Source organism: Gavia stellata, chromosome 21, assembly GCF_030936135.1.
Source record: "Gavia stellata isolate bGavSte3 chromosome 21, bGavSte3.hap2, whole genome shotgun sequence".
Classification (NCBI taxonomy): Eukaryota; Metazoa; Chordata; class Aves; order Gaviiformes; family Gaviidae; genus Gavia; species Gavia stellata.
Genome location: NC_082614.1, coordinates 5,643,956 through 5,659,877, shown reverse-complemented (window position 1 = coordinate 5,659,877; position 15,922 = coordinate 5,643,956). Strand labels below are relative to the sequence as shown.

General features: G+C 47.2%; 1 protein-coding gene across 1 annotated transcript; it reads right to left on the bottom strand.

Annotated features, from left to right (window-relative positions):
• Positions 1-1,172: 1,172 nt before the first annotated feature.
• On the bottom strand, positions 1,173-12,144 carry GGT1 (gamma-glutamyltransferase 1). The gene is made up of 12 exons (XM_059827750.1): positions 11,981-12,144; positions 11,196-11,323; positions 10,893-10,982; positions 9,676-9,868; positions 8,338-8,495; positions 7,253-7,402; positions 6,609-6,745; positions 5,550-5,737; positions 4,605-4,732; positions 3,592-3,704; positions 2,357-2,509; positions 1,173-1,295 (listed from the first exon to the last, which is right to left on the bottom strand). Exons 1-12 carry the CDS (start codon positions 12,142-12,144, stop codon positions 1,173-1,175), a joined length of 1,725 nt encoding a protein of 574 aa, XP_059683733.1.
• Positions 12,145-15,922: the final 3,778 nt, after the last annotated feature.

Genomic DNA, 15,922 nt, shown 5'->3' with positions numbered 1-15,922 from the left:
CTTGTGTTTCAAGGATTTCATAAACATCCCTAGAGCTTGACAACATCCTGGTTTTGGTCTTAGGCTAAGCTTATCTGATGTGATGTATTAAGTCCATGCTGGTAGGTGAACACCAAAACCCCCTCATGCATAGGTACAGACACTCTTAGCTGTTCCAGATCAGATATGGATTTCTGAGAGGTCATTAATTGTCTGATTAATGGTAACTTACCTTCAAACAAGAGTAGCTGCAGCATGCCTTTTTTTAGAGGTTTCATTTCCTCAGACTCTGGTATTTCAGGCCTGCAGCATGATATGGTAAAAAGCAAACTGGAGAAAAACAAGCTTGTTTTGGATACTTAACTGTTGGTTTTTTTTACACATAGCTTCATCAAAGCAGCAAAGAAAAGAGAAAAATCTCAAGAGAGCTTCTTTCCTGCAGACTCTCACCATCCCTTTTCACAGTAGCAACGGTGCAGGCAAGAAAAACGTGTGACTCCGTATTTATTTATTTTAGTTGTGCTCAGAGTTTTACAGGTAGCATCTTCCCTTTAGACCTTCTCAACAGAAATATAAAAAAGTTTGAAGCCATTTCCCCATTTACCCACTTATCTCCAATAATCAACTGAAGTGAAAAGCAGAAACATATTTTGTTAAAAGAAAGCGTGGTGAGTTTGTGAAGGCTTATCCCAGTCTAGAGCTGGGCTTCCTGCTATGGCACAGATCTATCAGTTTGTAACTTAGAAAACACAGTCCCCAGCGTCCTGTACCTCCCATCTACTCAACAGGAAACAAATCTCTTCTCTAGCAGTGACAGGGACATTCCCAGTAGCTGACGCTGTGCAAGGGAAACACTTCCTGCAGCTTGGATGAGCTGGACTTTCTTCAGAAACTCTGGGTTCCCAATCTGTCTTCATGGGATGGAGAGGAGGCAGGGAACAAACTCTTCAAGGCAGAACAGACTCTTCAAGTAAGTACTGCATGTCCTGGTAGACATGCCTGTCTTAGCAGACTGCTGTGGCATGAGGCACTTCAGTCATGGCTGTAGAGAACTGTCCCAGCTCTGTCAACAGAACCACAGGTCAATTTGTTCTCTTTCCTGTGAGAAGTCCCTGAGTTGCAGACCTAAAGGATCTTCCCCCCCAAACACACCTCAGTGTCACTAGACCACTGAAAAAAGGAGCCGAGCCACGTCAGTAGCCTGCAGGGAAGCCACCTTTCCGGGAATCGGAGGCTGCAGCCCATCCTTCATCTGTTCTGAGAATGGCTTGCACAACTGCACCACCGCTCACCCGCGTGGTATCGTGTTTTCTCTTCTTTAGTTGTTCTTCTATACCCTGGAACGCAGAAGTGAATGAGGACAACAGGAGAGAGAAACTGCACATGTGCCATAGTCTGTGACCTGCACCCTCCATGACTACCCAAGCGTTCAGTGCCTGTGTTAGGTCTCCTAAAACTACATGCTGTTCCTCCTCTTCCCTTTGCTTTCTGGGATGCCCTGCTTTTGAAGAGGTGGAATTGAGAAGATGAGGCATTTGTGGTGCTCAGTGTGGGCTATCAATACTATTCCTGGTCACAGAGCATTCTGCCTCAGATATTCATACACCAACAGCCAGAACTGATGGATCCTGTTTGGGAATGGGGGAAAACACAGGACTTGTAGAAAGGAGGGCATCCTCCCTGGTGCAGGCAGGTATCTCAGCTGTTACCTTAATAAGAATCTTATCAAAGGAGGATCTTCTGCATAGTTTGATGAAGAAAACTGCCTTATGTAGGAGCATTTTCCCTAATATAAAGACATGAGATGAGATACGTACAAAGACTGCATCTGTCTCAGGCCTCTGGGATGTGTAATTCCTCAGGGTGAATGAAGCTGCCAGCTCAGGCTAGTGGTATGCAGAGAGAGGCAGATCCTGCCACCAGCTCTCAGACTGACAGTGCTACACAGAGACCTTTACTGTGAAAATATTTTCAAGTTTGGCCTCGGGTCCTTCTGTGCATCCTCCCTCGCTAGCTCTGTGCCAGTGCTTCAGGATTCATCGTGACGTTGCACAGGAGGTCAAGCGTTTCCTGAGGGTCACTGGGTTTAGACTGCTGTATGGTTTGGGCCCTGATGTGGTTTGCTATTTTGCAAGTCCTTTGAGCCAAATAACATTGCAAGAAGATACATACCCTCAGTTTCAGATGTAGGTCATGCTTGAATGCACTAGGCCTTAGACCCATATGACAGAGACTAAAGGCACACTTTGAACAGCTTATTGTGACCCAGTACTTGACCTATGCCAGCTTTAATACTGCTCACCTAGGAACATTTGGCAAAGCTTCATGATTTTCCACAAGCACATACCTTCCCAACACTAGGAACCAAGCACCCTACAAGAAGTTCACGCACACCCCAGACTCTAGCTAGACAAACCTCCTCTATTTGCTGCTCAAGCTCCGTGATATTGGGAAACAGCTGATCGTGAATTCTGGGCTCTTCCACTGCTTTCTTCACATCATAACCAAACCAGATGGAATTGATGATTGTCTATGAGAAGCAAAAAGCCTTAACATTAGTTACTTGTCTTCAGAGATGCCTGACCCTTGTAGCAACATAGGCAGAGATGTCTGAAGAATGTTCACCAGAGCACATAAAAGGCACAATTTCTGGTTCCTGCTGCTTTCAGTGGTCCCTCTCTTGGCTAAGCAAAACACAGGTATGTTGCAGCAAGTCAGCTGGCATATGCTTAGGAGGATTCCCACACAGAGACCATGACTTACTAAAATTAACATAGTAAAAGGATCAGATCCTCAAGCTATTGTAGCTGGATGTATGCTGCTATGATTAAGCTAGTGCTGGCTTAGACACCTCAGCAAACGTACAGCTACAGCTTCCTGCTACTGTGCAACCGGTTTCCTTAAACCTGACTCCTCTCTATATGCTTAAATTGCATGTTGGATCTGCTGGCAAGTGAAAACAGCCTCATGATCAAGGGCTTAGAAAGCTGCTTGTAGCGGTTTTTATGGGGACTTCTCCTCTACCTCAGCCAGAAAGCAGGATCCAGCCTAGTGCTCTGAACCGCTGTGTGTGTCTGCACAGGAGACAGCTTTCTCCTGCAATCACTTTTCTTCTAGCTGGGCCTTTGAGTGGCTGCCACAACAGCTCACCAAGAGCCTGCCTGTCAGAAGGCCTGACACCATGCCTGGCCTAAGTTCTTATTTAGCTTCTCTGTGTGACTTTCATCCAAAGTTTAGGATGTTGGATGGGAATGTCTCTAAACTAGATAAAGAGACTAGTTCATGGAGATCCAGAGAACAGAAGTCACAGCTAAACTGAAGTCACAAATCATCTGCAAGTTGTGCAAGTGAACAACTTGTGAAAGAAAAAGACCTGGAGTCACTGAAGGAAGTAGTTTAAGACACCCTTTGTAGCTCTGGCAGGGGTTGGTGTTGGAGGTCTGGCCCTCAGAAGGCCAGGCAGGATCTGCCCTTTCAGGCCCCTGGCCCACAGCAGGGAGCCACAGCCACAGTCATGTCACAGGTGGAGACTTGAGCCCCTTACGCAAACACTGCCTCTCCCACCTTGTTTTGTCTCAGCCTTGTCCCATATTTGCCCATTTCATCACATACCAATGCTGTTGCTGTGGTTATTTTTGTTCCTCCAGAGGCACCAACCACCATCCTGACCCTTTTCATTTTGTCCACCAAGATAGAGGGGCACATAGAAGACATTGGCTGTTTACCTGTTGGGGACACAGATGCAACAGAGGTTCAGCTTTCCACCTGCAGCTTACAAACTGCCAGCTCCTGCTCCATGTCTAAACCCAGAGCCTCAGGACCACCTTCCTGACTCAGTTCACGTGTCCTGTTCAGCCCTTGGGGATCCCACTATCCCCTGTACCCATCTCCTTCTTGCTCCCGCAATGCAAAGCTTAACCCTGGTCCTTCACACAGGGGCTGAAAGTGCCTTCCTCCACAGTCCTCTCCCAGCTGGGGCTGTCTGTGATGCAGCTGCCTCCCGTACACAGTGGGACTTCCCTTCCTGTCCTTTCACTTCCCTGTCCCTCTCCAAAGCATGCGGTACAGAAGGGTAGCAGAATCCCAGCCTGCTTTAGCAGCAATGAGATGGGTCTGCAGGAAGCAATGGTGGAGCAGGCAGGATGCTTGGGTTAGGTACGTGAACTGGATCTATCCAAAGCTGCCCTACAGCTCCCAAGGCAGCACAGGGAAAAGACTGGGCAGTGCCATCTAACACTTTGCAGACAGCTCCTGCTGCTGCCTTCCTTTTAAATCAGTTCAAAGAAATCTTTTGCAACCCCAAGTCATTTCATTTGACATATACTGAGCTCCCTGGGAAAGGATTTCTGGTTGTTGGAAGGAGGCATACACAAGAGTGTTTCTTTAGACAGCCTCTCCTCCTTCAGGGTCCACCAGGTGAGGCACGGCTGCTTGTGTGTTTTTGATAGGGATGCCAGGTGACATGCATGTCATCCCTATCATGTCATCCCTGCTTTCTGTCCTCTGCAGAAAGCCCCAGATCTGTGCCTCATCGCAGACATGCTGCAGCCTACCTTGCAGATACCACGGCATTAGTATGCAAGATACAGCCAAAAGACTGAGCCAGGAAGGTAGTTTACAGCTACCTGGTGCTATGAAATTTGCTGGAGAAGGAGGGATCCCAAATCCATTGATTATGTAAGGTGAGCTGAAGTCATCCATCTCATCGTTAAATATGATTCCACTCACGTGGGATCGTACATCAGAGCCAAAGCTAGACAAAACAAGTTGGCACAAACATGTCAAAACCAGAGCAAATCCAGGAAGAGCTTCAGGTGAATTACTGCAGTGTGAAACCTGGGATTTTATTGGAGTAAATCTCCACTCCCTCCTGTTGTAAAGGACGTTCTGTCACCCCTTGGGGGAAGGAAGCAGTTTATACTGTGAGTACACAGCTACACAAAGAGGAAAGGCAGCCCAGAGGCCTGCTGTATAGCTCCCCTGCAAGGATCCCAAGGCAAAAACCAACACAGCGGCTAAATACAACTAATTCCCCTTCCAGCTGGGCAGTACTGCACTCCATTCAGAGGTAGCATAGCTCAAAGGCTGGCACATTTGGGAATGATTGGGGTTCTGCTTAGATGTGTCAAGCTGGAGATATTTTCTATGGACAAAAAGAACCTTCACCCCCCAGCTCCAGGCCATACGTGTGGAACACAGCTCTTCCTGACAGCACTTGAAGCCAAACACTGCACTTCCAGGCCAGCTGTATTAGCTCAAATTCCTTCCAGAAGCCTGGGAAATCAGAGCCAGCAGTGATACCACTGCTTATGAGAAGATCCAGATGCAGTGAATGTTTTCTTGGTGGGTGAACTCAACATGAGAGAGGACACATCTTGTCCTCTGACCCAACCACACAGGCCTCAGTGTTAAGAACTGACCTGCAAGCTCAGCAGGAGAAGTGCCCATCAAGAGTGCTACTCATCACTACCCTGCCAGAGAGGACAGTTCAGTGATGTTTTATACCATCCACAGAACCACCACTAGGAAGATGGCAAAGGCCTACATGGAAGTAATGTCTGAGCTCATACTATTGGTTGATGGTGCTGGTGGCGGACACAGCACTGCCATCATCAGCCACAATGGAGAGGTGGGATGTACCGGCATTATCTCCAATGTAATATACTGGCTCATAGTAGTCAACTGGATGGGAGGTGTTGTCTGTGATTTTCTTCCGGAGACTATCCGCAAAGAACTCAGACGTCATATTTCTGATCGCCTGTCAGAGAAATCCAATGCAGTTACTCAGCAGATTAAGTTTAAGAGACATGTAGTTATGAGGCTGATATCCACTACTTCAGACCACAGAAGAGTGGCAAATCCCAGCAGTGAGGCTATGGTTTTCCAGCAGGGGCTTTCCTCCTTCTTGAAAGATGGACATTGTACCAAAGAGCATTTTAAGCAGTCACAGAGGCAGCTGTTACAATGCACCCCTTTGTGTAGGAAGTTAATCAACATCCATTTATTGTAGATCTATGGAAAGCTGTCCTCAACACTGCTGTAAGGTATAGGCAAGCAGTGTTACACTTGCTTCAGAGATGAGAGGAGAGGGATCGGGTTGAGAGGACTAGACAAAGGCAAACTGATCGTTGCTCTGTAAGTTGCAAATTTGTGTCCATCAGGCTGGGCTGGGCTCAGATCCTGCTGCTTTTGGAGAGTCACAGAAGTAAAAGCACAAAGTGTGAAGCTGGGAAAAGCAGGGTTCCTGCCTCACCCTTTCCTATCTGTTGGTCCATTTACTATACGCAGGACTGTGGCTAGAGAGCCACAAGGATGCTGGGAATGTAATCTAATGAATAAGTCTTCAAACACTATGAAAACAGGGAGGGTTAGCCCTAAATATACTCAAACAGTCCTGGTGAATTGAGGATTTTGCTTTTGCTTACAGCAGGACGGTTTCCTGCATTTATATCCCTCACAGCTCAGCCATGAGTCACATAGGACTTCACATGCTGATTTCAGAGGTATTTCAGTGCCTGTCAATAGCAGGTGGCACAGAGCATCTCTGACAAAGTTTAGTCACCCAAAAAGTTTAAGCCACGTTCCAGTCAACCTTGATGTTGCAGAAAGAAAAGGCTTTTGCCAGGTACCTCTGTGATGTTGACAAATTTTGGATCTCCCAATAAAGTCCTCTTGGCATAGGCAAAACGAAAGGCCTCCACAATGCGGTGGTAAGTCAGACCTTTCTCCTCCACAGTTTTGATACTGTCAGCAGAGAAGTTATATCCTGGCAACAGAAGAGAAATGATTGTGAACACAAAGGAAAGTACACGGTCAATGGACTGCTGATAAACCTGTGTCAAACGGTACAATCTTGAAGCCCAGTCTCTACAGAGATGCAGTCATTGGACTGTCCTAATCTCCGCATGGAGAACACAGGAGCTCTGGTAGTTTTGAGCACTGTGGGAGTCATCAGCAGGATTTGTACTTTCAGAGATGTTTTCCAAAGAAGCCTCAAGTATAAGTTAGTTTCCACCCATGCAGGTACCAGGGAAGTGCCCCAATCAGGAGCATATTTTTCCTCTTGCACCTGTATTTCAAGTAGGAAGGCAACATCCCTGAGTTACAGCAGAAGAGGAATGTTTCCACATCTCTGATCCCTCCTGCGGTCTCAGACTTCTCACCTGCGGGAGGGATATCAAGGGAGGCCCAGCTCCCAAACCAAAAAAGGCGTTGTCTTTGGAGCTCTCCCAGCTCCTGCTGCCTGTAAAGCACTGCTCAGTGGCACTCTCACCTTTCAGTATGTTGAAAATGAGGGCTAGCACTGGGCCGCTTAGGGGGGCACTAGGCGTGTAGAGGGTAAACTCCCCAAGTGTGATCTGTATGGGGTCTTCGATCACTGTTGCATTGTAGTCCCGCAGGTCATCCAGTGTGACAATGCCCCCTGGAAAAGAGAAGGAAACTGTAGATATGGGTTTATGTGATCTCTGGTGGGAAGAAGAGGTAATACTCCATCACCATGCATCACAGCGGTGGGAAGAGGAGGTAATACTCCATCACCATGCATCACAGCAAGGACAGGAGGGAACACAGACAAATCCAAAAAGTTGCAAGGTAAAGAAAGCAAAGATGGGTGCACAGGAGATGAAATTATTCCTTGATAGATCCAGCTGAGGCTCAGATAGCCTAAGCTTGAAGTTGGGCTGATTTACAGCAGCCAAAAATCTGGTGATCCTTCTTTTTTTCTTACAAAGGACACCAGCAATGTCAGGTAACAAAACGTCATTAAGAGTCCTGTTTACGGGAGGAGGATGCAGCTTTTGGGTGCAGATGCTTTGTGCTACCCCACAAGCAGAGTAATTTATACGTTCCATTGCCTTTCTTATCAGAAGGGGAAAGACAGTAATTAACCATCACAAATAAAGCCAATAAACGACTTATACGAGGTTGACTGAAGCTAGCCAATGCTAGCTAGTAAGGATAGGATACTATCACCATCTAGCGGCATCGAGAGATTAAACAAGCTCAGAGTTTACAGGACCATGTATGTAATGTTTTAGGTAGAAACTTGTTGGATTCAGGCTCTGTAAACAGCATGTATCTACTAAGCTATATCCAGAAACTCATAGACTTGCTAGACTATGTGGTACAGAAATGCACAGTATATACTATCCAATTCTGACTGAGTTTCAAATGCATCCATTAAAGTGCTAATGGCTTCTCTTGGGTGTCCTGTTGCCACAGATCTCAGAGGCGGCATTTCAGGCAGCAGGCTTAACCCACTTCCAAGGCTTCTGCAGGTCACCGGCTCCTCCCTGGATGCTGAGCCGCAGCAGTCAGGTCACTCATGCTGTTTTGGACAGATGTCCTGTTTCTCACCTACACTGCGGATGTCATCGATGATCTGTTTTGCCAGGCTTCCTGTGTAAAAGGCATCTGCTCCTTCACTGGCTATAGTCTCGTATGTGTTGGCTAGTTTAGGCATCTTGATGATATCGCCCTCCTGCAGAATTTTCCCTCCTCTGCAGAACACTTCGCTAACAGAGAAAGGAGATTGAGAAGATCAGATCTGAGAGACAAGTTCAAAACTATGTGTACCTGTACCAGCTGACACAGTATTTGAGTGTTCATGCTAGAGGCTTCTTGGAGAGAAGAGAAACTGCCTGAGCCATGCCCCAGGGGTCCTGATATCTTGCACTGGGACATAAAAGTGAACAGTGGTTTCTGACCTGGGATTCCACATTGCTCAGAATTTGCTCAGTGAAGCCTGCAGGAGGGGGTGTCGATCTTTTTCACCAAGGTAGGCCACCCTCCCTACCTGCCCAAGGGGCCAAAAACTCCCTCAAGATGGCCAGGAGGGGCCATAGTCCTTGAACTCAAACAGTTCTGTTCAGAGCACAGACTATGAAGCTATGAGGCTCAAAGCTTCCAGTGAGACCAGGAGAATGTGTTTCGATCCCTGTTTGTCAGAGCACTTTGAGGTAGACTGTTTCCTCTCTAGCTCCCTCATCATGAATGTGCGGCTGTGGACCTGCCAGATTGGAAGTACAGGAGATAGGCCCAGGCTGTACATCCCAATTGGATTGGAAACCAACCTGCAGCTGGCAGAGATTTTAAAGAAAAGAGAGGATTAAGCATGATCTCCAGTAGGGCTGGACATAGACACCAAGGGTTTGGCTGTAAGAGGAAGTGGAGGAGCATTTAAAACCCTTCATGTTCATAGTCATTGCCAGAAGTGGATGATCAGAGGCATTGCTCGAGGAAAGCTGACTGCAGAGTAAGAGATGACCCAAATTCCCACTGCCTGATAGCAGATGAGATGTTCAAGGAGACTCTGCAATTGCCCCAAATGCAGGTAAGATTAGCTTAGTGCACTTACAGCATGAGGAAAAGCTGGGGATTCAGAAAATACATTGCCATCTGACAGATTTATCCCAGCATGTACTCTAATTCCATCTTTGCTCAGCCAAATGGACTTTAAGAGCAGAATTTATCTCCCTTTAAAGGTCAAGACTGAACATTCCTAAAATTGGCCACATGATTTAGCACCTTCAGGTAGCTGGAATACCATCAGCAGGTACTGGAGGGGAGGCACAGTCCTCACAGACACTACATTACACAAACACAGAGGCTTTTCATCTAGGATGCAGTTACCCCAAATTTCTCTGCACAGAACAGCAACTGCTCTACCTACCACAGTGAGACTTCTCTACCTACCACAGTGAGGGATTGCTTTCAATTGACTCCTCTCTTGATTTGATGGCTGCTGCAAGGCCTTTCCCAACAGGGAATCCTTCTCTTGCCAACTTGATGCTGGGGAGAAACAGGTCTTTCCATGCCAGTTTGCCATGACGTTTGTGAGCCAGTTCATACCCACGGATTTCTCCTGGAACAGCGATGGACAGTCCTCCTGGAGCAGATAAGGAATGTATTAGTCTTCCATAGCAAGAAAAGAAAGCAATTAATGGAGTAGGAGGTAGAGCAGGCTTCTCTGTCATCCCTGGTTTTAGGCAGGGATTACGTACACTATGACCAGCTCAGTTTATGCATACGATGCTAACAGAATTATTCTGTCTGACATTTATGCCTGACATTCTGAACTGTTGAAACACCTCTATCCTCTTGCTGGTAACTCAAGTTTTTGGGTCGTTCCCCCTCAGTAGGCTCTGTACCAAGGAAAAGCTGCTCAGAACACAGAAGCTATCATAGCTGCCTGCAGTTTCCAGTCCTTCAGAGAACACACTAGAGTGAGAGGACACAGACTGTGTACATACTTAAGCCAAAAACTTTGTTGCAGCATTGTAACTACAATTGCAATAGACTGATTACTGTATTACACAGTGATGCAGCAGTTTGCTTCAATCCTGTTTTTATTGTCATCTCCCAAAAGTTCAACACACTTCTCATACTCCCTCCAAGGTGCTGTTCCTCCTTGGTTACAGGAGTGACCATGAAGAGAACTAGTTAGTCTTTCTTTCTGTTTTTGATTAGAAAATACTTCCCTGAAAGGAAATTACTACTTCTTCTCTGGAGCCCCTGAACCATTAGTTGAAGCCACCACAGAAGATATTTAGGGAGGACACCTGAACTGACAAGAACTAAGTTGACCCACAAAGATTCATTTAAAGAGGTGGAAAGGAAAGATGGCAGCTATGGAACAGGTCATACTCAGTGCTTTGGATTCACCTGGATTTTCTTGAAGTGAAAAGCAGAAAGTGCTGATGTGACCGACTAGTTTGAAGGACATTATTTTTAGCTTCCTTGTCAGGACGGAGTTTGCAGATTGTGTAAAGTAGAGGGCGTTTCTAGGTGAGAAATCCTGTAGATATGCAAGAACCTAACCGTAAGAAATGTTCTTCATTTAGACATGTCAGTAGTAGCTAATGTTGGAGCTATGTCGTCCCCCCAAAGCAGTGAAACAGCCTTTGCCGTACCTTTCAGAGAGAGCTGTGTGTTGTTCCCAAACATGTCCTCCGATGCTCTTTTTGGAGCCACCTCTCTTGCATTAATGATTTCCACTTTTCCTTTAATGACAGAGCAAGGAAGATGATGTTTAGCTCTGGGCTCAACACACAGGCACGGTCTCTGCTGAAGAAGCCTGATCAATGTGAGCCGGTTTCTTGGCAATTATTTTGAGGACAGCATGTTCCCCCAGAGGCTGTGAGAGTCAATCTTTTACCTTCACTCAGGCAGGATAAGTCACTTGCTTTAGATATGTGTATGGACCTGTCCCTTACCTGTGCTGCTGTAGATGGTAAAGAAGAGGCCCCCTCCAATGCCCATGCTGTGAGCATTCATGAGTCCTACACAAAGCAGAGCTGCAATCGCAGCATCCACTGCTGATCCACCTTGCTGAAGGATGTCCCTGTGCAGCAGAAGAGAAGGCATTGTATGGTGACATGTTACAGTGTCTCAGCTACCTGTGAGCAGTGGATTCATCTCGTCAGAGCAGCTACGACAGATTCTCTAATGCACATTTGTCTACACCCAGTCTATAGGTTCCTCAGGAATAGGAAGTTTTGAGCTTCTGTCACCTTAGAAAACAGATCCCAATGGTCTAGGTGCAGACCAGATCAGCCCTCATCAGAGACACATCCAAACTAGCTTGAAAAGACCAAGATGTGTCAAAGTATGTGTGGGGACAGGCATCCCAGCCACATTTATTACACGTGAGAAATGACAACTCTCTGAGGAGCCTGAAATCTGCAGCACTTTCATCTAGAACTGGAGGACAGATTGATAAAAGGTTTTTAAAAGGAGCTTGAAAAGCATCTCTTGTTCCCATTGTTCATGCATCTAGGGAATCTTTGCTTGCTATGTTGTCTTTCAGCAACTGCAGTAACATTGGTCAGGCATGGTAAAAGCCCAGGTTTTATTATGGTCTCCTCTTTCTACAGGGAGATTAGAGATTATCTGTGCTGGGCAAGTGCCAGGCTTGCACCTGGACATTGGGGAAACAACAGTTTTGTCTTGCACAAGAGCTGCCAGAGCTAATGAGAGTCACAGCACAATTAGCGGGTACCTTCCAATTATTGAGCACTGCCCCGCGTCTGTAGCCACAGCCGCCCTCTTATAAGTGTGTGTGTCCCCTGAGTCAGAGCGCAGCCCGAAGAAGAGTCCCAGGAACAAGATGAGCCCCAGCAGGGCTGCAGTCAGGAATCCAGCCACCACATAGCGCTTCTTCATCTTCCTGTGGGAAGAGACAGGATCGTCAACCTTGCTGCTTCTGGGGCACATGGGAAGTAGGGAGCAGATGGTCAGGCACAAAAGCAGTCTTTTCATCTACCATCTTTAACATCCACTGTTTTCTCCTCTACCGCCCGGCAGCCGACAGCTCTGCACATGGAAGGGCAGTTTGGGAAGGAGTGGCCAGGGGAGGTGTGAGCCCAATTCTAGCCTTGACAGTTACATCAGGGTGATGTTCTGTTTTGAATTGAAGTAGAATATCAAGAGGGGATGTTCAAGATGTCCTGCTGCTGTTACCCTTCAGTGGCGGTAGGACAACCGCTCTTTGTGACTTTATGCTCTGAGGATTTTAGATGCTTAGCAAGCATTTAAGTTACTGCTCTGCTTGGGAGGAGAGTGGCCCACTGTCAGATTGGATTTGATCTAGTTCCCAAATCAAGTCAGCAATACCAATCAGAGACTTTTTACTAGATTCTGTCCTCCAACACACGCTGGCAGGCCCTTTGCCTCCTTTGCAATGTGATAGAGTCAAGGACTGCATCCTGTCCACACCCTGGAGGCAGGCTGGCTCCAGGTGAGCAGCCATCTGTGTTGACCTCTTCTTCCCTACTTCATAGCCACACAGCGAGGCTGTATATATGACTTCTTCCCATCTTTCCAGCGCTTGCTTTTTAGCAGGTTTTCATGAGTTCTGAGCTGTGGGCAGTGGACAGCTTCCTCCTCCCCTGAACCTCTTACAGGGAGGGTCTCCCAAATACTTCCTCACTCACATTCGTATTAAGACCTTTTCCATGGACACTGCCAGTACCATTTCTCTATGCCGCTGCCATCTCTGTGCAGAACAACTGTTCTAACAACTCCTTTACCCATTTACCCATTACTGCCATCCTATTTGCAGAATGATCTACTTCCGTGAGCACCCCAGGGACTCCTGGAAGCCCTTTGGTAACAGCTCTGAAGTGTTACAGTACCAGCAATGAAAAGGCCCCACACCAGCAACTATCACTTGGGTAAGAACCTGTCTTACAGCAGGTAGGCAACCTCATACACCAAAAAAGCAGCAGATTCATAGGTGAGAAGGGATATCCAAGGAGCAGAACATAATTGGTGTTAGTCATGACTCACATCATCTTCAGAGGAAAAATTTTAAAATAATTTAACTTCATATAATCTGCTTTTAAATACCATGTCTGTGAAGGAGTCTCTGTCCAGAAGGTTGTCAATGACCACTGCAAAACACATCTTAGTCATTAGCAAGCAACCTTGGCCAAAGCTATTTGGCACACCCCAGCGTGAGCACAGCACCCCCTCTTGTTCAAGGTCCTTGCTCAGAGCACCTTTGCAATGAGCCTGCCACTTCTAGAGGGTTATGACCACTGCTCATATCTCCACGTTTCCCGGTCCTGCACACAGCTGCTCTTGGGGTGCACAGGGTTACAGTTCATCTGTGAGCGAGCATAGGACACCAAGGACCTCTCTGGCAAGCATATTCCAGATGCACACCAGGATGAGTTGAGAGCTATTGAGAGTCGCTGCCACCTTGTTGGGACTGACAGTTCAGGAAACACAGCTTGAACAGCTACTCTTTGACCCATTTCCGTTCCCGTTAAAGGATTGTTCCAGCAAAAAAGACCTGAATTCATCATATTGCTATCAGGGACCCACTTCCTCCTGCATAGGGCAGCACTGGGTTTTCACTATGACTACTGTACTTGCGCAATAGCCAAGACACCGTTTACCTTACCGAAGCATCTGCCATCCTCAGAGATAAACCAATCCACGGCATTGCGGATGAATAGTGAATCCACCAACCCCACCCTCCGTGGATGTTAAACAGCCCAAAGTAAAGCAAATTCCAGCAGTCAGAGCAGCACTTCGTGCCTTGCAGCAGGAGCACACGCAGGATCAGGGAACAGTGAGTATGCCAGCACTGAGCTAACCAGAGGAAACAGGCCAGGTCAGCCAAACCCAAACTTTTCTCAGAGGGAGGAGATTAGCAAGCACTGCCCCCTCAACCTCAATCCCACTCCTGTTATTTAAATTAGGCGATATACATTTGCTGTCCAAGCCCTGTATCTGTGAGTCTCAGTCAGAGCACTAAACATGTCCATCTCCAAGTAAAGCAGCGCAAACCAGGGTGTAAATCTAGTGTATGTGCTGTTCTGTAAACAAATGTCAAACGAGGGCAGTAAAAGGTAAATGGATGAAACCTCTTTCCAGGTTCTAGAACTTGATTTACACTCAACTACTTTTAAAAGAGACCAGTGGCGTGTTTGCAGAGCAATGACTGTGCAGGGAAACAGAGAAGCCATTATGTCCCCAACAATAGCTCACACACAGCCTCAGAGTTTAAAGACAGTTTTGTTTGTTGGCATAGAGAGTTCAGCTTCAGCACTGGCAGTCTCCTCCAGGCTTCACAAGTAATGCCATGGGATCTTTTATCTGTGCCCCAGCTAGGCAGAAGGTACTTTGTTTCCTCTGAAGGCTGCTCTATGCTGGGCTGTCCTGCAAGCCTGGGGTGACTCAAGCCCCATAGGTGGTGTGTTAACCCATAGGCTCCTGGTTGGGGCTGTGCAGTTCTCCTCCACAACTGCTTGCCTCACTGCCAGGCTCCTATAAAGATTTACTGCCTTGTCAGGAAAGTTGTTCTGAGAGCAGGAGAGGAGAAAGGGAAACCTCAGATGGTACCTCTGCTCTCATCTTTCACCTCCTCTCTGGATTCGGATGACACTCATGAGCATCTCCTAGACCCATAAGAGCTCCACACTGAGTGCCCAGCTGCCTGGTGAGTGCACAGACCTTGAAAAGGGCCCTCCAGCCCACTTCATATGTCTCAGGCGCAGCTCCCGGCCCAGTGTCAGCCCCCGGGGCAAGGATAAGACACGCACCACTGGGGGCCTGGAACAAGCACACAGACTGCTGTAGAGACACTGGTTGCTCAGCACTGCTCCTGCACTGCATTGTGGTACCACGTTGCCCTCTGGACTGGGCTTCTGGGACACAAGTGGGACCAGAAAAAGTGAATGCTCTTAACAAAAGTGCGTCTGTGCAATCTGTCAGATTGATCCTGCCAACGAAGAAGCAGATGTACGAGCTAAGGATCTGCAGCTTTCTCTTCTGCAACAGTACAGAGAGCAAACTCAGCTGAGAATAATCTTCTCCACCTTAACTGCCAGCTCAACTCCCATAAGCTCCTTAACCTATTTCAGGCCTGACCCTAGAAGAAAGCATCCCTTGCACAGTCCTTACCGCCTTCCCAGCTGTGGCACAGCAGAGAGCCGAACAGGCATTTTGTTTGCTGTACAGCAATCAGGAGATGGATCAGGAGTCTGTAGATATCCCATTCTCTAACCCACCTCTCCACACTTGCCCTGTGCAGGCACACTGCAGGAACAGCTGAGGTTTTGCACCAACGGTCTTTTTGAGCCTCAGCTCTGAAGTCAAGTCCCCACTATGATTTATTTTTGGGAGCGGAGCAGCAGCTGTGTGCTGCCACCTGAGCTGGCTCCCCAACTATTGTCTGCTCAAGCTGACTTTAACCTCCAGATCTCTGCCAAATCCAGCTGTTTGGAAGCTCGGCTAGCACTTCAGTCACACAGTGCTGCTTGGCAGCAGCAATAGATCTCCAGGAGAGAGGAGCTATAAAACCATTAAAAGCAATATGATTATTTCTCACTGTTACAAAGGTACAACAGTCAGCCCTAGCCATGGAATTTAAAATGTAGCCTGACAGCCTGTCTTAATTTATATTGTGAGAGGGGGAAGATCAGCAAGTAGC